The sequence below is a fragment of the Capra hircus genome, chromosome 7, assembly GCF_001704415.2.
Source record: "Capra hircus breed San Clemente chromosome 7, ASM170441v1, whole genome shotgun sequence".
In the NCBI taxonomy this organism is placed as follows: domain Eukaryota; kingdom Metazoa; phylum Chordata; class Mammalia; order Artiodactyla; family Bovidae; genus Capra; species Capra hircus.
Window position 1 is genome coordinate 9,169,384 of NC_030814.1, and position 26,712 is coordinate 9,196,095.

The following is a 26,712-nucleotide window of genomic DNA, read 5'->3' on the forward strand; positions in this document are numbered from 1 at the left end:
TTTTTTTTAATACAGTACTTAATTAAAGCTAATATCAATAAGACTCCAAAGAACAGGATAAGGCCACCTGCAGTATTGGCCTCAATCATGCTAGCAGAGTTTGGATGCAGCCAGCTGACCAATTTTTTTGGTCCTCAGGGTCTACCTTAGAAAGCAAGATAACTTTCTGCTCAAGTTTCTATATTGACTTTTCCACTTAGCCTGAGGTATTCATGCAGGCATAACAGAATGGGTTAGTAATTACATATATTCTACCCGGGCCTGCGAGGATGAAGTTTTGGGCAATTCAGTCATCCGTAACAATGAGGCTCAGTGACTGAGGCTGACCAGAGTGCTTTCCAGGGATGAGTGTCATTGATTATTTCAACGAAAATTAGGGACAAGTTTTTTTGTACCACCTTTTCTAGTCGGATTACTTGTTGAGAAGTAGAGACAACTGCCCTCAGGGTATGTACAGATAGTGTATCAGTAGTCCCTCTGAAAATCTTCCCAGAGTAAAGAAAGTAACTTCATTTGAAAGAAATTCCCACAGTATTCTGAGGGCTATGCGGTCTAGTGGTGGTGTTTCGTTAAACATTTGTTGCTCTTTTATGACCGCCTCCGTGGCTTGACCACACCAATTCCAGTTGACAAGTACGGCTTGTCAAATGGTTAGTGGTGAGTCTGTTTTGGTTCATCTCCAAATGAGAATCTCAGTCCATAAAATCAAGTTTTCTGTGAGTCAGGACTTTGTTTATGCCAAGAGATCAGTAATAAGCTAAGTGTTAGTGTTCATCACTCAGTCGTGTTCAACTCCCTATGACCCCGAGGACTGCAGCCTACCAGGCTCCTCTCCCCACGGAATTCTCCAGGCAGGAATACTGGAATGGGTTTCCATTTTCTTCCCGATAATAAGCTGAGTTGCTTTTAAATGTAGCTGTTTCAGGGAGTCTGTGACTCCTATACAAGCAACAATGCTTCTGAGTGAGGGCTTCCTCCCTTTTTCCAGAGGCTCCAGCACACAAAATCATCAGTCACAGAGCCTTGCAGATGAAATCGGTTTATTAGGTTTGTGGGATAGAGAATCAGAGGTTAAAGTGTCTGCCTGCAATGCGGGAGACCCAGGTTCGATCCTTGGGTCGGGAAGATCCCTTGGAGAAGGAAATGGCAACCCACTCCAGTATTCTTGCCTGGAGAATCCCATGGACAGAAGAGCATGGTGGGCTACAGTCCACGGGGTTGTAAAGAGTCGACACGACTGAGAGACTTGACTTTCACCTCAAAGTATGGAGCATACCACAGCTTGCTGATTAGCATTCAGTGTAGGTCTGTGGGTCAGCTAAGAAACCCTAAGTGAATTGTCTACTGTGTTCAATACTCAAAAATCCAAAATCCAATGCTACACTGGCTTTTGGTTGGGGAAAAGGGAGACAGTTTTTCCTTAACTTCCAGAGGAATAGAGCACTATGATTCTGTCTGCAGAGTGCCCCAAAACTTGATGAGCGGTCTCTGGATTTTGTTAAGCTTGACCAGTCTTCCTTGCTGATGATGGTATAATAACACCAAAGTCAGAGCCATTGAGTCAGGCCTCTCACCCTACAACCAACTGAGTATCTTCTATCATTGAAAGCTTTCGGTATCATAGGTGAAGTGAAGTGAAGTGAAATGAAGTCACTCAGTTGTGTCCGACTCTTTGCGACCCCACGGACTATAGCCTACCAGGCTTCTCAGCCCATGGGATTTTCCAGGCAAGAGTACTGGAGTGGGTTGCCATTTCCTTCTCCAGGGGATCTTCCTGACCCAGGGATCGAACCTGGGTCTCCCACATTGGAGGCAGACGCTTTACCCTCTGAGCCACCAGGGAAGCCCTTGGGTATCTTAGGTAGTGGCAGTCAAAATAAATCTGCCCCTTGTAGTAAATGGGAGAGGAATTTAGGTACTCCTGAGGGAGTACTGCAAATGTATGTTTGTGGCCTTCTAGCATGAATGAAAATTAGTCTTCTTTGGGTGCTAGTGGAGTGCAAAAGAAGACTTTGGCAATGTCCAAGACAGTGTATCCAGTGCCATCAGTCTATGCCAAAAATTTAGTGACATCACCAGGTACAGGCCATTCAGGGCTGTAGGGACAATGGGATTCAGTTGGTGGTTAATCCACTGTAAACCTCAAGCCCCTGGTAACTTTTTTTCACCAGACGTAGGGTCTGTTGATGAGACACTGCTTCATTTAAGTCCCTAATCTAAGCTGAGACTTTCCTTTCTCCTCCTGGGGTCCTGGGTTGTTCCTGTTGGGCCATACATAAGGAAAAGGATAGCAATTTATGTGTTCCACTGTCGCTCTTAGAATTTAGAAGCATATGCAGTACCAGTGTGCAAAATACAGTCACCAGTTCTATACTTTGAAATTGGAACCACAGCATACTATAGAAATATCTGTGAAAATGTAGAACAAAAAGCAGTCAGCGCATCTACTTGTAGGCTATATAGCATCAGAGGATAGTAGAGAATTGACACCCAATAAATAAAGTAGTAATTTTTTAAATACAAAAGTTTAAATTTAAATATTTTTTAAATTTAAAATTAATTGGATACAGTTATTGTTTAAATCTGGTACATTTAAATGAAGACAAATCTTGACCTTTATGTAACTACATACAAAGATACCAGTTCTAGGTAGATTGCAGGTCTCAATGTGTGTGGTAAAACAATAAAGCTTTTTAGAAAGATGTAGGAAAATAATCTTCATGACTTAGAGAAGATAAAGATTTATTAAACAAGACACAAATTACATAAATATGAAGGAAAAATGTGGTATTACATTAAAATTAAGAACTTATGTTCATCAAAAGTCAGCATGAAGAGTGAAAATGCATATGAAACAATCTTTTCAATAGAAATATTCTACAAAGCATTTGGGTCCAGAATATATTAAAAAATATGACAATAATAAAAAGGTAGATAATCCAATAAAAATGGAAAAATATTTGAACAAGCATTATATAAAAGATGATACCAGTTGGCCAATATTCATGTGAAAATGGGCTCACCTTCAGTGGTTTTTCAGGGAAATACATATTAAAATCACAAGGCAATACTAGTACCATTCACCAGAATTGCTAAAATGGAAGAGAAAGATATGGTGGTATGAATGTGGAGCAATTGCCATTTTATCCACTCCTGGTGAGAGTGTAAATTGGTGTATCATTTTATAAATCTGTTTGACAGTGTCATAAAAATCTGAACCTAAACATATCCTCTGACCCAAGAATTCAACTTCTAGTTATATACACAAATTCCTTTCTTAAGAATATATTCAACAGAAATGCAAATGTTTACAAAAAGAACATATACATGAATTTTTAAAGTAGCAAAATTTGTTAATATCACAGTGAGTAAATAAGTTGTGTTGTATGCACATACTAGAATACTATTCAGCAGTGATAAGGCATGAACTAGTATTATTATATACAAAAACATGGGTGGATTTTTCAAATATCATGTCCAATAAAAGAAGCTATAATGTATGCATACTTTACAATTCATATTTTATAAAATCTTGTAAGTGCACAAAAAAGCCTCTGGCCTTCTAGTAAATGTTTGATTAATTTTTTTTACCTGGGTGTGGTTACAGAGTTAAGCCTGCTTTGGAAATTCATCAGATGTATAATTTCGATTTGTGTATTTTTCTGTACATCAGTATAATATTTACATAAAAAGTTGCTTGGAAGTTCTGTGCTTTGCAATTCAATTTTCAACCGTTTTGTTTCTTTTTAGGGCAGTCCTCAAGGACCCAGTTTTTAACTGTTGAACTTCCAGTGTTCAGTATTTTCTTATTGCCTAGGGTGATGAGCCTGGCAGCCAATACTTTTCCAGTTGAATTGTGTTTTCAGTTTTATGCTCACAGATGTACTTGGCTTTCTCAACTCTATGGTTGTTTCTATGAAGAAACCTAGTGTCCTCTGGCATTGTGGTTAGGGATAGGAATTGGGGATCAAACAGTTTATGTAGACTGCCATCCAAACCTCTTGTTCTTTTTAAGTCTACCTCACTCTTGCTTTCAGTCATATTAGTACCTACCCTTAATTTCTGAGATTATGAGTTGCAATGTGGTTTACTTCTTCTTGACTTCTTTACCTATAGCCTTATTGCTCACCTGCTGATTCACTTCAAGTTCCCACAAATTTCTTAATAAATATTGCCTCTATACTATTTGCACTTTTTGCTTTTCTAATAAATGATTTTGTCTGTAAATTCTACCTTTAAACAAACACTCAAATAATGTTTGCTGCATGACTGTACTCTGTGCTGAGCACTTAAGTGTTAACTCATTTAGTTAACAGCTTCCCTGGTGGCTCAGAGGTTAAATTGTCTGCCTGCAATGCAGGAGACCTGGGTTCGATCCCTGGGTTGGGGAAGATCCCCTGGAGAAGGAAATGGAACCCCACTCTAATATTCTTACCTGGAGAGTCCCATGGACAGAGGAGCCTGGTGGGCTACAGTCCACGGGGTGGCAAAGAGTTGGACACGACTTCATTTTCACTTTCACTTCGGCCTGTAGTATCAGCCCCATGCACAAATTTGTATTTCTCTTAAGGTTAAGCTTTGTTATTTATTGTGTCTTTAAATTTTCTCTTGGCTTCTTAGTTAAACTTAGGTTTGCTATATGATTAAAGCAGAGGAGAGTGCATCAGTGTGTGAATTTTCTATCCTGTCTTTAGCTGACTGTTTTTTGTTGTTGTTGGAGGAGGATAATTACTTTACAATATTGTGCTGGTGTCTGCCGTACATCTACTATTTCTAACTGTGTTTTCTCTTCCTCCTTTCTTATAGGACTTGTTTTACTTCCAGGAGGTGCACTAGGCCAGATTCTGGGAGGTATCATTATTTCCAAGTTACACGTATCTTCTAAAGGCCTTATGAGATTTGTAATAGTTACATCTGTTCTATCCCTTGTACTGCTTGCACTTGTAGTTTTTGTAAACTGTGATCCAGTACCATTCGCTGGGATCACTGAAGATTATGGTGGGTAAGTATAATTTTGTACTTTCATATCCAAACCAATCACATATTTGTTAGTCAGTAATTATTTACCCAGTAACCCTAATAGGTTCATAACATTCTTGGCATTACTGAACATGTAAAAGAAACATAAAGCATAGTTTCGCCTTTCATTGTAAGGGCAGAAATATCATAATGATAGCCTGTGGTGTAACTGCTTGTGCATTCATATAAAGAAAGAAGATATTGAAATGAATCAGAACCTAGAAGTAGAAATCTGTATTAAAGTGAGTAGCAACTAGGTGACCATACTAACCGTATGAAGCGAGGCTTACCTTTGTCTGAATTGGTCTGTCAGCCTTCTTGTCAAAGAATGGAACTGAAGGCATCTGAAAGTATGCATGAACAAGGTCTCCTTTTAGTTAAACCTGCAAAAATTCAAAGAACTGGGCACAGATTGTTTCAATGATGGATCAGGAGGCCTGGCGTGCTGTGATTCATGGGGTTGCAAAGAGTTGGACGCGACTGAGTGACTGAACTGAACTGAACTGAACTGAATGTTAAGGAAGAGAAACAGAGCTGGAATTAGAAACTAAAAGACTAATTAAGTAAAATAAGTAAAGAAAATTAGACTTCTACTTCAACTACATGGCAGACCAGTGCTTCAACTGAGTACACCTAGAAAAGCTGAATTAATGTTTTAAAAGATTTGTTTAAAGATATCAGACAGTTGCTTAGGCAAGTAGCGGCTAAAGCACCAAAATCCTGGGGAAAGGCAAACCTTGTGAGGAGAAGCAACCTTCTGCAATTACTGTTTTCCCTGAGTACATTTACTATTTCTGGACATTGGCAAGAAACTGGGAATTCTGGCAAAAGGTCTGGGTGAAAAGCATCTATTAGGTTGGTGCAACAGTAATTGTTTTGGACCCTAAATTTATCATTATAACTAGACTCAAGTATGTCTTTATTAATCAAAATAGGAACCACTAGCCAACACATTTTTGCCAACAAGGAATAAATCTGTTTACCCCTGTAGCATAAAATTCCATTCTCTGGGACTTGACAAACTCTTGGAAAGCGTTTCCTGAGTCCTGCTAGTTGTGGAAGCATTTTCTCTGCAAAAAGTTGTCAAGATGCTTAAAGAAATGGTAGTCGGTTGGCAAGAGGACAGGTGAATATGGCAGATGAGGCAAAACTTCACCGCTCAATTCATTCAAATTTGAAGCATTGGTTTGTGCAAAGTACTGTCAGGCATTGTCATGGAAAATTGGGTCCTTTCTGCTGACCAGTGCCAATGGCAGATGTTGCAGTTTTCAGCCCATCTCATCAATTTGCTGAACATACTTTTCAGGTAAAATGGTTTCGCTGGGATTCAGAAAGCTATAGTAGATCAGACCAGCAGCAGACTACCAGACAGTGACCATGATCTTTTTTTTCTGGTGCAAGTTTGGCTTTGGGAAGTGTTTTGGAGCTTTATCTAGGTCCAGCCACTGAGCTGGTCATCGCTGGTTGTCGTATAAAATGCACTTTTCATTGCACATCAAATCCAATTGAGAAATGGTTTGTTGTTGCATAAAATAAGAGAAGATGACACTTCAGAACGACAATATTTTTGATTTGCTGTCAGCTCGTGAGCACCCATTTATTGAGCCTTTCTACCTTTCCAGTTTGCTTCAAATGCCAAATGACCATAGACTGGTCGACGAATTCTTAGGCAACTTCTTATGTAGTGATCCTCTCAGCTGGTCATTGTCAACTTCCAATGGCCAGCCACCGCACTCCTCGTCTTTAAGGCTCTTGCCTCATTTGCAAAACTTCCTTTACCACCACTGCACTGTACCTTCATTAGCAGCTCCTCGGTCACATACACTGTTGATGTTGGGAGTTGTTTCTGCTGTTTTATGACCCACTTCGAACTCGAATAAGAAAATTGCTTCAAATTTGTTTTTTGTCTAACATCATTTCCATGGTCTAAAGTACATATAAAATAAATAGCAAGTAGTAATTCATTAGCAAAAGATGTAAAATGAGAGATGCACATTAAAATGATGTATAACATAACCACATTTAGTTAAGAATGTATTCCAATATCAAAGGGCAAAGTTCAACAATGCTTAACCACAATTACTTTTGCACCAACCTAATAGTAAGATGACCAAAATCTGGCACAAAGTTTTGACAGAACTTTGAGCCCAAAATGACAAAAATTAGGCCCTGGAGTGGGACACAACATCAGTAAGAAGAGATGGAAACAAATAAGATAACGCTCTTTTGGGGTTTCACTCAGCACGTTTACCGAGCAGTGAAGCTAAAAGGCCAAGACAAAGTAAAAACAATATAAAAAGCAAAGAAAATTTTCACTGGTCTTGTGATGCTCTATAGATAAGAGTTCAATTTTAGCATGTGCTGTTGGAAAGGAACCATGGTAACCACCGTGTTCTTAACTGATACCTCTGTAAGGTTAAGATCTAGGAGTGAGGGGCTCCCTATAGTACTATAACCAGCCAGGAGTTAGTTTTTCTCTAATTGGATTAATTTGGTCAGCCAGCACTGTAGCAGCAGAAAGACTTGACACTCTGAAAGAAAGATAATATCATACAAAGCTGTAAAGTGTTGTAGACAACGGTCTTGCTTTAAAAAAAATACCAGACAGGCACAAAACCCTGAGACAGAACAGATTATAGAATAGACTTATAGGGGATCCAGATATTGACATTATCAAGTGAGAATGTTAAAATAGTAATTATAGGTACAGTGAGACAATGACTGTGAATTTCTCATCAGAAGCCACAGGTTCAAAAGATAGTGGAACAATGTCTTAAGAGTCCTGACAGAAAAGAACTTTCAACACATAATTTATTATCCAGTGAAAATATTCTTCAAGAAAGAAGATGAAAGATAGTTTCAGGTTAAGGATAATTAATAACATTTGTTGTTGGCTCTAAAAGAAATGAGATTTTGGAATTATCAGACTGGGAACATAAAGTAACTATGATTAATATTCTACGGGTTCTAATGGAAAAAGTGGACAACATAAAGAAAATCTAGATAATGCAAGTAGAGAAATGGAAACTCTAAGAAAAATATCAAAAGTAAATTCTAGAAAGCCAAAACAGCTCTATAATAACATGAAGAGTTCCTTTCATTGATTCATCAGTAAACTGGATGGAACTGAATAAAGTATTAACAACTTTGAAGACACATCAGTGGAAACTTTTCAAACTGAAAAGCAAAGAGAAAAAAGAATGAAAGAAAAAAAAAAAAAAACGGAAACGGAATATCCAAGAACGATGCCGCAACTACAAAGATGTAACACTAGTATAATGGAAATGCCAGAAAGAGAAGGAGACAAAAGAACCGAAGAAATAGGTGCAGTAGTAATGGCTGAGAATTTTCCATAGTTAATGACAGACACCAAACCATACATTTGGGAAGCTCAGGAACACCAGAATTGATTAATATTACAAAAAAATCTACATGTAGGCATATCACATTCAACCTGCAGAATCAAAAACAATCTTGAAAAAAAGCCAGAGGAAATAAAACTTTACTTATAACCGTGCAAGCAAGAAAAGAATGGAGTGAAATATGTAAAGGATTGAAAAAAAGTGAACCTTGGATGGTATATACGATGAAACTATCTTTCAAAAGTGAAGGAGTAATATTCCCAGATACTCTTAAACAAAATATAAGGGAATTGTCACTGGTAAACCTGCTTTGTAAGAAATGTGTAAAGAATTTCTTCAGAAAAAATGATAGGATTTATTAGATGTATTAATAAATCCATGTAAAATGAAGAGCACTATAGGTGAATATAAATGTTGGTAGACTATGTCCTTTTATTTTTATTATTTTAATTGTTATGATAGATAATTCTTCAAAATAATCATGGTATTAAGGTATTCAGTGATTATAACTTACGGATAGTGAAATAAATGACAGTAGTCTTATAAAAGGGGAGGGAGGAATTGGGGATACATTTTTACAAAGTACTTGTAATACCAATGAAGTGTTATAATGTTATTTGAAAGTACACTTAAATAGCTTGTAAATGTATATTGGGAATTCTAGGAAAAAACCATTAAAACATTTTAAAAAATCAATATAAATGCTATGCTAACAGATAAGAGACAATGAAATCTCATACCAAAAACCAGAGAAAGCAAAAAAACAGGAAAGATGAAAACCAGAAAGAACAAATTTTCGTTGTGTAATTCTTCACAGTAGTCTCTTATGACCTTTATATTTGTAATGCATCAGCTGTAATGTCTCTACTTTCATTTATAATTACATCTATTTCATTCCTTTTTTCTCTTGCAAGTCTAGCTGTAAGTTATTCTATTTTATTTATCTTTATTTTTAAGAAAAACTCAGTTTTATTAATCTTTTCTTTTGGTCTTTTCTATTAATCATTTATTTCTGTTCTGATATTTATTTTCTTTATTGTACCAGTTTTGGACTTATTAGTTTATTCTTTTTCTAGTTTCTTGAAGTATAAAGTTAGATTGTTTATTTGAGATCATTCTTTTCTCTTCGTCTAAGGTTTTATTGATATGAATTTCTTAGAATTGCTTTTTTTTTTTACTGAAAACTAGTTGATTTGCAATATTATATTAGTTTCATGGGTACAAAAGAGTGATTCAGTATTTTTATAGATTATAATCCTTTTAAGGTTATTATAAAACAATAGCTTATTTCCCTGTGCTGTACAATATATCCTTATTGCTTTTTTATGCATGGTAGTTTGTATCTTTCAATTCTGTACTCTATCTGGCCCCTCCCTCCTTCCTTATCCTTGCTGGTAACCAGTAGTTTGTTCTGTGTATCTTTGAGTCTCTCTGTTTTGTTACATACATTTATTCTTTTTTTTTTTTTTTTTCAGTACAGTTCAGTTCAGTCTCTCAGTTGTGTCTGACTCTTTGTGACCCCATGAACTGCAGCACACCAGGCCTCCCTGTCCATCACCAACTCCTAGAGTTTACCCAAACTCATGTCCATTGAATCAGTGATGCCATCCAACCATTTCATCCTCTGTTGTCCCCTTCTCCTCCTGCCTTCAATCTTTGCCAGCATCAGGGTCTTTCCCAATGAATCAGCTCTTTGCATCAGGTGGCCAAAACATTGAAGTTTCAGCTTCAACATCAGTCCTTCCAATGAACAGCCAGGACTGATCTCCTTTAGAATTGACTGTTTGGATCTCCTTGCAGTCCAAGGGACTCTCAAGAGTCTTCTCCAACACCACAGTTCAAAAGCATCAATTCTTCGGCACTCAGCTTTCTTTATTTTTTTAGAGTTCACATGTAAGTGATAACATAGAGTTACTTGTTGTTCTCTGTTTGACTTGTTTCACAAAGCATATTACCCTGTAGGTCCACCCATGTTGTTGCAAATGGCAGAATTTCATTCTTTTTTATAACTGAGAAGCAATATTTCATTGCATATAAATACTGCATCTTCTTTATCCATTCATCCTATAATGGACACTTAGGTTGCTTCCATATTTTGGCAACTGTAAATAATGCTATCAACTTTTATTCAGTTCAGTTCAGTTCAGTTCAGTTCAGTTCAGTTCAGTTCAGTCACTCAGTCGTGTCCGACTCTTTGCGACCCCGTGAATCGCAGCACGCCAGGCCTCCCTGTCCATCACCAACTCCCGGAGTTCACTCAGACTCACGTCCATCGAGTCAGTGATGCCATCTAACCCAACATTTATTGGGGTGTATGTATTAATATCTTTTCGAGTTAGTGTTTTCATTTTCTTTGGATGTATACCCAGGAGTGTAATTGCTGGATCTTGTGGTAGTTCTGCTTTTAATTTTTTAAAGAACCTTCATACTTTTGCTTTGTCCCATTGGCTTTGGTATGCTTTCAATTTTATTTCAGGGTATTTAAAAATTTCTCTTTTGATTTATTCTATGACCAGTTGGTTGTTTAGTGGTATGTTGTTTAATCTTCACATATTTGTGAATTTTCCAGTCCTCTTCTTGTAAATGATTTCTAGTTTCATAATATTGTAGTTGGAAAAGATGCATGATATAATCCCCAATCTTCTTAAATTTATGAAGACTTGTGACATAACATATGGAGAATTTTTATGTGCACTTGAGAAATATACGGATTCTGTTACTATTGTATGGAATGTCCTGTAAATGTCTGGTGAGTCTTGTATTTCAAACCTATGGCTTAATTTCAGTGTTTCCTTATTGATTTTCTGTCTGAATGTTTTATCCATTGCTGAAAGTAGAATGTCAAAGTCTTCTAGTATTATTGTATTGCCATCTATTTCTCCCTTTAGGTCTATTAATATTTGCTTTATATGTTTAGGTGTTCGTGTGTTGGGTGCATAAATATTTACAAGTGTTATATTTCTTTTTTTGCTTGATCCCTTTTTATTGTAAAATGACCTTTTTGTCTTCTTGCAGTCTTTGTCTTAAAGTCTTTTTTGTCTGATATAAGTATAGCTGTCCCAGTTTTATTTTGGTTTCCATTTGTATGTAATATAATTTTCCATCACATCAGTTTCAGTCTGTGTGTGTCCTTATTCTGAAATGAGTCTCTAGTATGCACCCTAAATATGGGGCTTTTTTTTGTTTTTGTTTTTTTTAGCCATTCAGATCCCTCATGTCTTTTAATCGGGGAATTAGTCTATTTACATTTAAAGTGTTTGTTGATAGGTATGTACTTGCTGCAATTTTGTTAATTACTGCAATTTTGTTAATTGTTTTCTGGCTGTTTTGTAGTTCCTGTGTTTCTTCTTGTTTCTTACTCTTCCTTTGTAATTTGGTGATTTTATTTAGTGCTTAGACTCTTTTCTCTCTTTCTTTTGTGCATTTTCTATAGGTTTTTGTTTTGTGGTTACCATGAGGCTTATAGAAAATATATTTATGACAGTCTTTTTAAGCTGATAACAACCTAACCCTGAATGCATAATAAAGCTCTACACTTTTACCTTCCCCCTGCATTTTATGTATGTTTTTGATGTCAAAATTTGTACCTTTTACCTTGTATATCTATAAGCAAATTATTGTAGTTATATTTTAATGGCTATAATAACTAGATGAACCTTATCTATAAAAGTGGTGGTTTAATCGCTAAGTAGTGTCTGACTCTTGTGATACCTCATGGACTGTAGCCTGCCAGGCTCCTCTGTCCATGGGATTTTCCAGGCAAGAATACTTGAGTGGATTGCCATTTCCTTCTCCAGGGGATCTTCCCGACCCAGGAACCGAACATTGGTCTCCTGCACTGGAGGCAGATTCTTTACCGACTGAGATATGAGGGAAGCCCATAGCTCTGTATCTATAACAGTAACCTTATCTATAATTATACTGACTAAATAGCCTTATCGCTTAACCACCCCTGAGTTCTTGGCCGTTCATCAGATCTCTGTGATGGCCCAGATGTCCTTCTTTCACCCCCAGTAGTTAAGGATGGCTGAGATGTGTCAGTGGCCCAAGGGAGAGGGTGGCAGCTGGCACATAGATCAGGTAGATGGGAAGCCAGATCCTTAAGCAGTGGAGGAGAAAATATGTAGTTAGGTTGCTTTTAGCGAGAAACTGGGAGATAGGTTTTTTCTGCCTGCTCCCTCTGTGCTAAGCTTGAGTTTATCGCTGCAGGAGGGGTGTTCTTGTGCCTATTAATAACTGCTTTTTTGTTTACAGTCCTGTGAATACAAGGCCCATTGGCTATCACAGCCAAGTGATCCCGGGACCTGTCCCTTCCTTGGGCAGCAGTCAGAAAAGCTGGGATGGAAATACGTGTACTTGCTCCTTCCAGGGAGACTGGCCATTTGTACTGGGCTAGAGTGAGAAGTCAAAGGTGGTGTCTGATGTCTTTCCCTGTCTCTGGGAAGATCACAGTTGGCTCCCAGATACCTGAGAATATACAACAGACAGCACAAGTCTTGTGAAGCCTAAATATTTACTGTCTGGCTCCTTATAGAATGTATTCATTGATCCCTAATCTAAACCTACCTATTTAAAGGCAGTGATTGTCAGAGATCCAACCAGTCCATTCTGGAGGAGATCAAGCCTGGGATTTCTTCGGAAGGAATGATGCTAAAGCTGAAACTGCAGTACTTTGGCCACCTCATGAGAAGAGTTGACTCATTGGAAAAGACCCTGATGCTGGGAGGGATTGGGGGCAGGAGGAGAAGGGGACGACAGAGGATGAGATGGCTGGATGGCATCATGGACTCGATGGACGTGAGTCTGAGTGAACTCTGGGAGATGGTGATGGACAGGGAAGCCTGGTGTGCTGCGATTCATGGGGTCGCAAAGAGTTGGACACGACTGAGCGACTGAACTGAACTGAAGCTAAACTCAGTCTAAATGAAATCTATAATAAACAATGATATATATATATATTGAAAGTCAAAAGATGAAAAAATCATGACATACAAACACTAAACAAAAGAAATCTAACATAAATATATTAATATCAGGCTTTAGAATCAAGAATAAAGAAACTGGGATAAAGAAACATTGTAAAATTATAAAATGGTCAATTTACAAAGAGCAAACAATTCTACTTAAATGTGCAGCTAACAACAGAGACTCAAGATCTAAGAGGAAAAAGCTAGTAAAACTGAAAGAAAAAAGATAAACCAAAAATATACTGGAAAACTTTATTACTACCCTCGCAAGGGAGATAAAAAGGACTGAATAGCACAGTTAGTCAGCTTAAACTAATTTATGCTAATGGAACACTCTGGTCAACAGAAGCAGAATACCTATTCTCTTTGAATGCAAATGCAATATGTACCAAAAGAGGCCATATTTTGGGTTATAAGACAGACCTTTATAGTATAAAAGAACTGAAACTATACAGAGCACTATACCACAGGAGAATCAAACTATCATCGAACAACAATAATGAGACAATCTCTAAACACTTGGAAACCATATAACACACTTCTAAGAACCCACAGATCAAAGACGTCTGAAGAGAAATTAACAGAAAATACATTTACCTGAATGAAAATGAAAATACCACATACTGCAATTGTGGGACCAAACTAAAACAGTATTGAGAGGGAAATTTATAGTACTAAATGTATACAATAAAAAATAGGAAATATCTCAATAATCTAAGGTCCCACCCAAGAATTTAAGAGCAAAATAAACTCAAAAGAAGCAGAAGGAAGCAAATAATAATACAAGTAGAAATCAATCCAACAAAAAAACACCTTATTCTTTTAAAGATCAATGAAATTGACACATCACTAGCAAGATTAACAAAGAAAAAAAGCAGAAAACATACAATTTACCATTATGAGGAATAAAATAGGCAATAACTATCTTCATAGATATTTAAAGAATAATAAGGGCCTACCAAAAGTAACTCCACGCATATAAATTTGACAAGTAATATGGACTAATTCTTGAAAATGGAAAAAAAAAAAAACCTCGCCCAAAATGAACTAGATAATTTGAATAGTTATAGAAGGAACTATTAAACAAATTGAATCCACCATTTACAAAGTACCCCTAAAACATATTCTAGCCCAGATGATTTCACTGGAGAATTCTACCAAATATTTAAGGAATTAAGAGTGATTCTACACAGTATCTTCTAGAAAGTATAAAAGGAAAGAGTACTTCCTAACTTGATTGATGAGGCTGGTATTGTTCTGATAGCAAAGCCAAAGACAGTAAAAAAATAAATAAAATGGATCACACAGAACAATATCTCTCATAAACTTAGATGCAATAGCATCAACAAAACATTAGCAAGTTAAATGCAACAATATATATTACAAATTTATACAAAAACTATACCTTCCTGGTGCCTAATATTCATCCTCTCTCCTGTTTGGGGCTCATTCAGTGTACATGTCGATCAGGGCCTTGCCTCATCTATCCTTCTTCAGTGGATCTTCCCAACCCAGGAATCAAACCGGGCTCTCCTGCATTGCAGGCAGATTCTCTACCAACTGAGCTATCAGGAAAGCCCCCTAAATCAACCAAAAGGAGATACATACTAGTCTTCTCATCAGCAGGTGTATGAGTTAGGCTCATCTGATTGGACTGCTCCCTCAAGATTTTGATATTTGAGAAAGTAAGAAAAAAGCCCATGGTCAGCCAGAGATTACCTGCAGCACCCAGTGTAAAACTGGATACTGCAGTGCATCAGATCCCGGGGGTGGAGGCACGGGGGACAGCTCACTAAGATTAGTCCTATAATGTACTTTTGCTTGCCTTTTTTGGATTCTCGATGGTTTTTAGAATCTACTTTTTGAGGCTTCTTACTTATTTCTATGAGCTCTTTGACATACTCTCAATAAACTCATGCACTTTACCCAGAATTAGTTCATGCTGCCTATATTGGTTCAAATATATAGTTTGTAAATAAAAAAATGATAGTCTTAAAAATGATTTTAAATATAGCTACTTATTCAAATTACTAATAATGTAAATTAAGATCCTTTGATTTCCTTATAAATTTATATTTAGCAATTGTTCTGGATTTCCACTTTCAGCCAAGATGGAATAACACATTTCCCCTACTACAAAAGCCAACCAAACTTTTGACAAAAATTGAAACAGTGGTTTACATGACAGAGGACTCGGTCAGTGAAAGACAGTGATACATGAGAGGTAGGAAACATTAAGGTGAGCCTTATAATTCCTCCAGCTTACTGCCTTAAGAGGGTTTTGAGGTCATGGTACAGGAAGGGGGAACCATACAGATTCTGTCAAACTCTCTGAGTTGAAGCAATGAAGCTGAGAGTCCAGAAAAAATCAGTGCAGCTAGAGTTCAGAGGATAGTATACCAGAAGACACAGCGTATCTACAGAGGATGAAGTATGAAGCAGAGTACTAACTAGCATATATGTGAGTAAAGTAGCTGAGTCTAAGGCTACAAAGGAAAAAAAAATTAAAGCAAGCAGAACCCATCACATACACACTGTTGGGGTTAGTACCTGTTCTGACCAGTTAGACTGGGAAACCTCCAAAATCACAGAGCGTATAGAATACACAAGGATCTTGCCTCAGTAATGGGTAATAATTAGCTCTAAACTGAGCACTACTTTGGCTCTAACAAATCTTGGAAGCAAGAGCTTAAAAAGGCAAAATATTTACCTATAAATTAGCTGCATTCCAGAACAAAGCTTATTTATAAAAATACAAAAATATCTAATTTCCAAAATAGTGAAATTTACAAGACCTAATAACCCTTAAAAAATTAAAAGAAATTCAAATCAGCAGAAAAATACAACCCATAATGATTAGCAAAATTACAGACCCATAACTGATGTATATGTTAAAATTATCAGAGAAGAATGTTAACACAGTTATTATACCAGTAATCCATATGATAAAAATTCAAGTAGAAGACAATTTAAAAATACAAATAAAAATTCTAACCACTGCAATAATGTAAGAAAAAAATAAACAAAAAGCATGAGAAGCAAAACACTGTTATCAACACCATTGCCTATGTAGAAAATCCAAAAAAAACACTATAATAAAATGAACTTAGCAAGTTTGTAAGATACTAATCAATCGACAAGAATCTATGTCATTTATATATGCTAGCTACAACTGTAGAAATCAATATTAAACATAATATTATTAACTCCTATAAGGCTATCAATTGACTTTTCAACAGAAACTCTAGGCCACAAGGGAGTGGCTTAATGTATTTAAAGTGATGAAAGGGAAAAAAATCTAATACTATACCAAACAGGGCTTTTATTCAGATGTGATGGAGAGATAAAAAGTTAGATAAGCAAAAGCTGAAAGAGTTCAGTTCAGTTCAGTTCAGTCACTCAGTCGTGTCCGACTCTTTGCGACCCCATGAATCGCAGCACGCCAGGCCTCCCTGTTCATCACCATCTCCCGGAGTTCACTCAGACTCACGTCCATCGAGTCCGTGATGCCATCCAGCCATCTCATCCTTGGTTGTCCCCTTCTTCTCCTGCCCCCAATCCCTCCCAGCATCAGAGTCTTTTCCAATGAGTCAACTCTTCTCATGAGGTGGCCAAAGTACTGCAGTTTCAGCTTTAGCATCATTCCTTCTAAAGAAATCCCAGGGTTGATCTCCTTCAGAATGGACTGCTCAAGAGTCTTCTCCAACACCACACTTCAAAAGCATCAATTCTTCGGCGCTCAGCCTTCTTCACAGTTCAACTCTCACATCCATACACGACCACAGGAAAAACCATAGCCTTGACTAGACGGACCTTAGTCGGCAAAGTAATGTCTCTGCTTTTGAATATGCTATCTAGGTTGGTCATAACTTTTCTTCCAAGGAGTAAGCGTCTTTTAATTTCATGGCTGCAGTCACAATCTGCAGTGATTCTGGAGCCCCCCAAAATAAAGTCTGACACTGTTTCCACTGTTTCCACATCTATCTCCCATGAAGTGATAGGACCGGATGCCATGATCTTCGTTTTCTGAATGTTGAGCTTTAGGCCAGCTTTTTCACTCTCCTCTTTCACTTTCATCAAGAGGCTTTTTAGTTCCTCTTCACTTTCTGCCATAAGGGTGGTGTCATCTGCATATCTGAGGTTATTGATATTTCTCCCGGCAATCTTGATTCCAGCTTGTAGTTTCTTCCAGTCCAGCGTTTCTCATGATGTACTCTGCATAGAAGTTAAATAAGCAGGGTGACAATATACAGCCTTGACGTACTCCTTTTCCTATTTGGAACCAGTCCGTTGTTCCATGTGCAGTTCTAACTGTTGCTTCCTGACCTGCATACAGATTTCTCAAGAGGCAGGTCAGGTGGTCTGGTATTCCCATCTCTTTCAGAATTTTCCACAGTTTATTGTGATCCACATAGTCAAGGCTTTGGCCTAGTCAATAAAGCAGAAATAGATGTTTTTCTGGAACTCTCTTGCTTTTTCTATGATTCAGTGGATGTTGGTAATTTGATCTCTGATTCCTCTGCCTTTTCTAAAACCAGCTTGAACGTCAGGGAGTTCAGGGTTCACATATTGCTGAAGCCTGGCTTGGAGAATTTTGAGCGTTACTTTAGTAGCATGTGAGATGAGTACAATTGTGTGGTAGTTTAAGCATTCTTTGGCGTTGCCTTTCTTTGGGATTGGAATGAAAACTGACCTTTTCCAGTCCTGTGGTCACTGCTGAGTTTTCCAAATTTGCTGGCATATTGAGTGCAGCACTTTCACAGCATCATCTTTCAGGATTTGAAACAGCTCAACTGGAATTCCATCACCTCCACTAGCTTTGTTTGTAGTGATGCTTTCTAAGGCCCACTTGACTTCACTTTCCAAGATGTCTGGTTCTAGATTAGTGATCACATCATCATGACTATCTGGGTTGTGAAGATCTTTTTCGTACAGTTCTTCCGTGTATTCTTGCCACCTCTTGTTAATATCTTCTGCTTCTGTTAGGTCCATACCATTTCTGTCCTTTATCAAGCCCATCTTTGCATGAAATGTTCCCTTGGTATCTCTAATTTTCTGGAAGAGATCTCTAGTCTTTCCCAATCTGTTGTTTTCCTCTATTTCTTTGCATTGATTGCTGAAGAAGGCTTTCTTATCTCTTCTTGCTATTCATTGGAACTCTGCATTTAGAGCACCACTAAACTAGTTTTATAAAAAATATTAAAAGGACTTCTCTAACTGAAAAAGAAAAGGCCATTACTAGAAACATGAAAATTACAAAAGGAAAAAACTCATTGGTGACAGCAATATGAAGGGAAGATAGTAAATCAACCACATATAAATTAGTAGAAAGACTAAAAGACAAAACTAATAAAGTTATATCTGCAATAAATAGTTAAAGGGCACACAAAAAATGTAATCTAGGTAAAAAACAGGAAACACGGGTGGAGTAAAAATGCAGGGTTATTAAAATGTGTTTGAACTTGAGATAAATAACAAAATAATGATGTGTGTGTCTCTGTGTGTGTGTACCTACCTTATGGTAACTGAAAATCAAAAATCTCTTAGTTACACATACACACAAGAAAGGAATCCAAACATAACACAAAAAATAGTCATCAAATCACAAGGGATGAGAGCAAAAGAAGAGAAAGGAACAAAAAGGACCCACAGAAACAAACCCCCCAAAATGAACAAAATGACAGTAAAGTACATACCTAGTAACAATTTCTTTAAATGTCAATGTTCTAAATACTCTAATGAAAATATATAGAGTGGCTGGTAAGGAGTCAAAACAGGATATAAAAACTACTAGAGCTCATTACTGAATTTGGTAATGTTACAAGATATAAATTTAATACACAAAAATCTGTTGCATTTCTATACACTAACACCATACTATCAGAAATTTAGAAAACAATCTCCAGCTTCCCAGGTGGTCCAGTAGTTAAGAATCCACCTTGCAATACAGGGGATACTGGTTTGATCCCTGGTCTGGGAAAATCCCACATGCTCTGAGGCAATTAGGCTGTGACCACAGCTACTGAGCCTATGCACTGAGAGTCCACAAGCCACAGTTACTGAGGCTCAGAGACCGTGCTCTGCAGCAAAAGAAGCCACTGAAATGAGAAGCCCGCACACTGCAGTGAAGAGTAACCCACACTCACCGCAACTAGAGAAAGCCTGCACACAGCAATGAAGATCCAGCACACCCAAAAACAAATACATTTTTAAAAATTAAAAGGAAAAGAAAATGATCCCATTTTAAATGCATTACAAGAACAGAATACCTAGAAGTAAATCTAAGAAGGTAAAGGACTTGTACGCAGAAGACTATAATGGACAGTGATGAATGAAATAGAAGATGACACACACAGACAGAAAGATAGACCATGTTAATGGGTGAAATAATTAATACTGTTAAAATGACCATACTACCCAATGAGAACTTCAGATTCAGTGCAATCACTAAAAATGTCAATGACATTTTTCAGAGAACTAGAACAACTAATGCTAAAATTTGTAAGGAAACAAAAGACCCTAAGCAGCCAAAATAATCTCATGAAAGAAGAAATCATGCTCCCCTGATTTCAAACTATACTACAGAGCTACAGTCATCAAAACATATAGCACAGGCAAAAAGCAGACACATAAATCAGTGGAAATAAAACCAATCTTATATGGACAATTAAGCTACAACCACGAAGGTATACACAATGGGGAAAAGACAGCTTCTTCAACAAATGGTATTGGGAAAACTGGACAGCTACATGCAAAAGAATCAAACTGGTCTACTCTCTCATACCACAAACAAAAATAAATTCAAGAGGGAGTGAAGACTTAAATGTAAGACCTGAGATCACAAAAGTACTGGAAGAAAACAAGCAGTACATTCTTTGACTTCAGTCTTAGTGATAGTTTTGGATGAATTCCTCAGGCAAAGAAAACAAATAAAAAATAAACAAATGGGACTACATCAAACTAAAAATCTTTTGTTCAGTAAAAGAAAGCATCAGCAAAAGATAAAGGCTGTGTACTGAATGGGAGAAGATATTTGCAAAGGATATATCTGATAAGGGATTTATATCCAAAATATACAAAGCATACATACAAGTTTAGTTTCTACTCCCGGGTATTTAGCTGAAGAGAAGAAAAGCACTAATTAGAAAAGATATATGCACCTTAGTAATTATTATAGCATTATTTACAATAGCCAAGGTATAGAAACAACCCAAGTGCCTATGAATAGATGAATGTATAAGAAAAGATGTAACACACAAGCAGTGGAATATTAGTCATAAATAATAATGAAATCTTGCCATTTGTAACAACGAAGATAGAAATAGAGGGTATTTAAATATAAGTTAAATATGTCAAAGACAAACACTGTATGATTTCACTTATGTGTGGAATCTATTTAAAAAGTGAATGAACAAACATCACACAACAGAAATAAACACAGAGAACAAACAATTGCTTGCCAGAAAGAAGGGAGTTGAGGGGAGGAATTAAATAGGTGAGGGAGTTTAGGAGGTACAAACTTTTAGTTGCAAAATAAGTGAGTCACGGATATGAAATGAGCAGTGTGGGCATTATAGTCAATGACTGTGTGATATCTTTGTGTGGTGATGTACTGTAACTAGACTTAGTGTGATGGTAAGTTTGAAATGTATAGAAAACCACATCACCATGCTGTGTAATAGGAGCTAATAGTGTTGTAGACCAATTATACTTCAAAAATCAACCAACCAATCAACTAACTCATAGAAAAATAGATCAAATTTGTTACTAAGGCAGGGGTTTAAGGGAGCAGAAACTGAATGAAGGCAGTGGAAATGTACAAACTACCATTTATATATGAGTACTAGGGATGTAATGGACACTAGACAAATGCAATTAATACTGCCCCATATTATAGATGAAAGTTGTTAGAGTAAATTCTGAGTTCTCATTACAAGGAAATTTTTTTTTCTTTATTTAATTTTATGTTGATGATGGATGCTCACTAAACTTATTGTGGTAATCATTTCATGGCATGTGTAAGTCTAATAATTATGCTGTACACCTTAAGTTTATAAAGTGTAAATTATATCTCAATAAAACTAGAAAAGCTTAAAAAATAACATTAGCAATACTATTAAGCAAGAAAAAATTCTGTAGAAGAAAAGATGAGTATTCAAAAATCTTTGGTATTTAATACACTACCTACAAACAACTTGAAATTGATATTAAACAACAATACCATTAGCAATAGTATCAAGAAAAGAAAAATTTAAAGATAAATATGATAGAAAATATAAAAACTCTATACAATGATTACTGTAAAACATGCTGAGAGAAATTAAAGACCTAAATTTTAAAATGAAGATGTATCCAATGATGGTGGAATAAAAGACTCAATATCTTTAAGATGTTAATCTTCAGATGTTAATACAAAAATTAATGTGTGTATTTGATGTAATCACAGCCAAAATCCTAGTGAGCTTCCTTCTTTAGATATTGGAAAAATGACGTTTAAATTCATATAGTTACACAAAGGACCTAGAAAAACCGCAAACAAACAATTCTAAAGAACAAAGATGGAGGACTAACACTATTTGATTTCAAGACATTAAAAAGCCACAATAATCAAGAAAGTAGTATTGGTGTAATATAGACAAATAAGTCAGTGGAACAGAATAAAGTCCAAAAGTGCACAAATACATATATAGATAATTGATTTATGATAGAGTGCATATGCAGTTTATGGAACACTTAGATATCTATATTTAAACAAATAAACTTTGATCTGTATATTATACAATGCTAATAGTTAATTTTAAATGGATTGTAGATGTAAAATATACAATTCCAGGGATATGAGAAAAAATTTATGTGAACTTGTGTTCAGCAAAGATTTCTTAGATATGACACCGAATATGTGATCCATAAAGAAACGTTGATAAATTGGACTTAATTAAAATAAAAAACACATGCTCTTTGAAAGAGTCCATTAAAGTAATGCAGAGACAGACCATAGACTATGGGAAGATATTTGAAAATTATATGTTTAACAAAGAACTTGATCTCTTGATAATATTAACAACTCTCAATGCTTAATAATAGTTCAGTTCAGTTCAGTCACTCAGTCGTGTCCGACTCTTTGCGACCCCATGAATCGCAGCACACCAGGCCTCCCTGTCCATCACCAACTCCCGGAGTTCACTCAGACTCACGTCCATCAAGTCTGTGATGCCAGCCATCTCATCCTCGGCTGTCCCCTTCTCCTCCTGCCCCCAATCCCTCCCAGCATCAGAGTCTTTTCCAATGAGTCAACTCTTCGCATGAGGTGGCCAAAGTACTGGAGTTTCAGCTTTAGCATCATTCCTTCCAAAGAAATTCCAGAGCTGATCTCCTTCAGAATGGACTGGTTGGATCTCCTTGCAGTCCAAGGGACCCTCAAGAGTCTTCTCCAACACCACAGTTCAAAAACAGCAATTCTTCAGTGCTCAGCCTTCTTCACAGTTCAACTCTCACATCCATACATGACCACAGGAAAAACCATAGCCTTGACTAGACGGACCTTAGTCGGCAAAGTAATGTCTCTGCTTTTGAATATGCTATCTAGGTTGGTCATAACTTTTCTTCCAAGGAGTAAGCGTCTTTTAATTTCATGGCTGCAGTCACCATCTACAGTGATTTTGGAGCCCAAAATGGGGAGAAGATTTGAATAGATATTTAACCAAATAATAAATATAGATGGAAAATAAGTGCATGGAAAGATGTCTAGCATCAGTCATTAGGGAAACTCATATTCAGTTCAGTTCAGTTACTCATTCGTGTCTGACTCTTTGTGACCCCATAGACTGTAGCACGCCAGGCCTCCCTGTCCATCACCAACTCCCAGAGTTCACCCCAACCCATGTCCATTGAGTCAGTGATGCCCTCCAACCATCTCATCCTCTGTTGTTCCCTTCTCCTCCTGCCTTCAATCTTTCCCAGCATCAGGGGCTTTTCAATTGAATCAGTTCGCATCAGGTGCCCAAAGTAGAGTTTCAGCTTCAGCATCAGTCCTTAAAATGAATATTCAGCACTGATTTCCTTTAGGATGGACTGGCTGGATCTCCCGGCAGTCCAAGGGACTCTCAAACTATATCTTTGTTAGAATGTCTAAAATTAAAAAGATTCTTCCAAGTGTTGGCAAGAAATATAGGAAACAGTTGAAATCTTATACACTGTTTCTGAGAATATGAAATAACACAATCACTTTGGAAAACTAATTGACAGTTTCTTAAAAAGTTAAATGAACACCTACCATATGATCCAAAAATTCTAGTCCTTGATGTTACTCAAGAGACCATACAAAGACCATGTAAAGACCAACTTCACAAAAGAAGTCAGACAAAGAAAGGGCACATACTGTATTTTCATAAAATGCTTTGAAATTGAAAGTAATGAATAGTGTCAGAAAGTAGATCAGCAGATACCATGGGGTGGAGGAATTATTAATACAAAGGAGCGTGAGGGAACCGTTGCAGGTGATGATCATGTTCTTTAACATGATTGCAGTGATGATTTCACAAGTGTATGTGAATTGTATACCTAGTATATGTATAGTTTATTGTATATCAGTTATACCTAAATCTGTTAAAATTAATAATCATATTTTATTGATCTCATTGATATCTCGATGTGTGTGTTAATATGTATTATACAGTAGTATTATAATTACATTCAATTTCCTTTTTTTTTTTTTTACAGAACAGGGCAGTTGGGAAACCTGACAGCTCCTTGCAATTCTCATTGTAAATGCTCAACAGCATTTTATTCTGCTACATGTGGAAGAGATGATATTGCATATTTTTCTCCTTGCTTTGCAGGTTGTACACAGTCTAAAACATTAAAGGCTAGCAAGGTTATTATCTTCTATTATGCTTCTTTCTCTCCATTAAGAAGTGCATCTTATGGATGTTTATATTTTACTCTTGTTCTCTACAAAATCCTTTTTTTCCCTTATTTTCCCTTTTCTTAAATTTTTCTTAAAGTGTGGATTTATTGGTCACAATTCATAGGACTTATGGAGAACCGTAAGTGAAGTGAAAGTGTTAGTCACCCAGTGGAGTCCGACTCTGTGACACCATGGACGGTAGCCTGCCAGGCTCCTCTGTCCATAGGATTCTCCAGACAAGAATACTCAAGATTCCCTTCTCCAGGGGATCTTCCCAACCCAGGGATGGGACCCGGGTCTCCTGCATTATAGGCAGATTCTTTACCATCTGAGCCACCAGGGAAGCCTAGGAATGACTTTGGGATCCATATTTTATTCAGTGTTTCTCTCTCTTCTCTCTTTGCCTAGTCTTTGTGAGGGGAAGAGAAAAACAAAGAGCGTTTTTCCTCACATATGGACATTATACCATCTTCCCAAGTAGGCAATAAGGTACTTTATTAGTACTTCATTTATTAGTATCTACACCACAATATTCTTTTTTGCTGTTACAAACAGATAATTTTATTACAAGATAATAACGTACCTGACCAACTTTAGTTCATCATTGTATTTTCTCTGGCCTATGATTTAACAATATATCTTCAGTTTTTATTGAATATTTATATTGAAAAGATTATATACCCTTGAAAAATTTTTTTCTTAAATGTTTAAAATGATTGTTTAAATTTTTTAAATTTAGGATGGTTATTTATAAATATTATATATTCTAAAAACTGTTACATATTTTAAATAATTAATATATTTTAAAATATATTTAAAATATTTTAAATCATTCAAAATAGGTTACTATGGAAACCTTTAAATGTAGTAGAAAAGCATAATGGACTCCTATATGTTACTCATCTTCAACAATTTATTAACTTATGGAAAATCTTATTTTAAATAAACGATTTTTTAAGTGTTCACATTGTAACCACAGTATAAAGCAGAACTGTTTGACTTTGTTGTTTTGATGCCATGGGATATTCAAGAGCCAAAAATTCCACTCACTGAAATGCTCTAACCCCTCTTTCTTTTTCTGGGGAATCCCTTTAGGGATTTGTTTCTATTTCATAAAAATCTTTATATTTAATTTGTCTAAGGAATAATTAATTCTTAAGGAATAATGAAGTAATTCACAAAATAGTGACTCAAACTGTGTGATAACATTTTTTTTTATATCATTGGTATTGACATAATACACTATCATCTGTAAGATAGATAGCTGGTGGGAAGCTGCTGCATAACACAGGGAGCCCAGGCTGATACTCTGTGATGACAGATGAAAATAATGAAATATTTTTGACCAAAAATTAGATGTTACAAATTACCCAAGACAAACAATTAGTTTGAAAAGCAATAAAGTCTCTGAAGGAAAACTGACCATAGTAGATGTTATTATTAGTACCATTTGATACAGATGAAGCCAGTTAATGGATAAAACATACATTAACTTCAAGTGGGAAAGAATTGATACCAATAAACATAATTTTAACAAAATGAAAATTAAGTAAGAGAAATACCACATATAAAAAAACTATTGTGTCTAAATTGTGTTAATGGAATTCCTTCTGGAAATTTTTTTTTCAATGAAAATATGTCAGCTCTGAAATAATTCTGATTAAATGTTCATATTCAAAGTATGATCAGGGTCAAATGTGTTAGAATTGAGTGCTCTTCAGTTAGATTTATGCAAAAATTTACGAGAGGAGTGGTAGGAAACACTACACCTCTGAAGATTTCTAATTTTCTGTAGAAAATCACAGCTATACCAAAACTGAAAACAGATATCTGCTATTCATGTTGATAATATTCCAAGTGTTTTGCCTCTTTGAGATCCACATGTATTGCTATTATCCATGCTATCAAAGACCTTCAAATATCCTAACATAGGTATGAAAGAAATCTCTAGCTTTTCTTCATGATCTTTTCACTGGGACTAGTTCTTTTCAGCAGCTGATATGGCTTTCATCATAAAATAGCAGTTTCAGGGGGCTTCTTGTAGAGACTGCTCTCATTCAACAGGAGCCTCATTCTAATTATTTACAGAGAAGGGAAGTCAATGTTGTCCAGAGTATTAAGGATTACAAGAAGCCAGGCTTAGGGTCTCTTCCAGTTGAAACACCCCTAGAATATTTTAATTTCATTTACTGATTTGCCTCCTTTGTGTTACTTTTGTCATATATATTTTATTTCCTCATATACTTTTAAGGACACATATCCTTTTTGTTGGGCTTCCCTGGTGGCTCAGCTGGTGAAGAATTCACCTGCAATGCCAGAAATCCCACATGAAAGGGTCAGGAAAATCCCCTGGAGAAGGGATAGGCAACCCACTCCAGTATTCTTGGGTGGCATATTCCAGTATTCTTGCAGACATATGTAGTTTTGATAAACTATGTAAATTATGGGCTTCCCTGAT

At 36.4% G+C, this 26,712-nt stretch overlaps 1 protein-coding gene across 1 annotated transcript in view; it reads left to right on the plus strand.

Moving 5' to 3' along the window:
- Positions 1-26,712, plus strand: part of SLCO6A1 (solute carrier organic anion transporter family member 6A1) — a 94,981-nt gene that overhangs the window by 45,120 nt on the left and 23,149 nt on the right. Inside the window, exons 9-10 of the mRNA XM_018051637.1 lie at positions 4,807-5,002; positions 24,068-24,221. Coding sequence (XP_017907126.1) covers positions 4,807-5,002; positions 24,068-24,221 — 350 coding nt within the window. The remainder of the gene's footprint in view (positions 1-4,806; positions 5,003-24,067; positions 24,222-26,712) is intronic.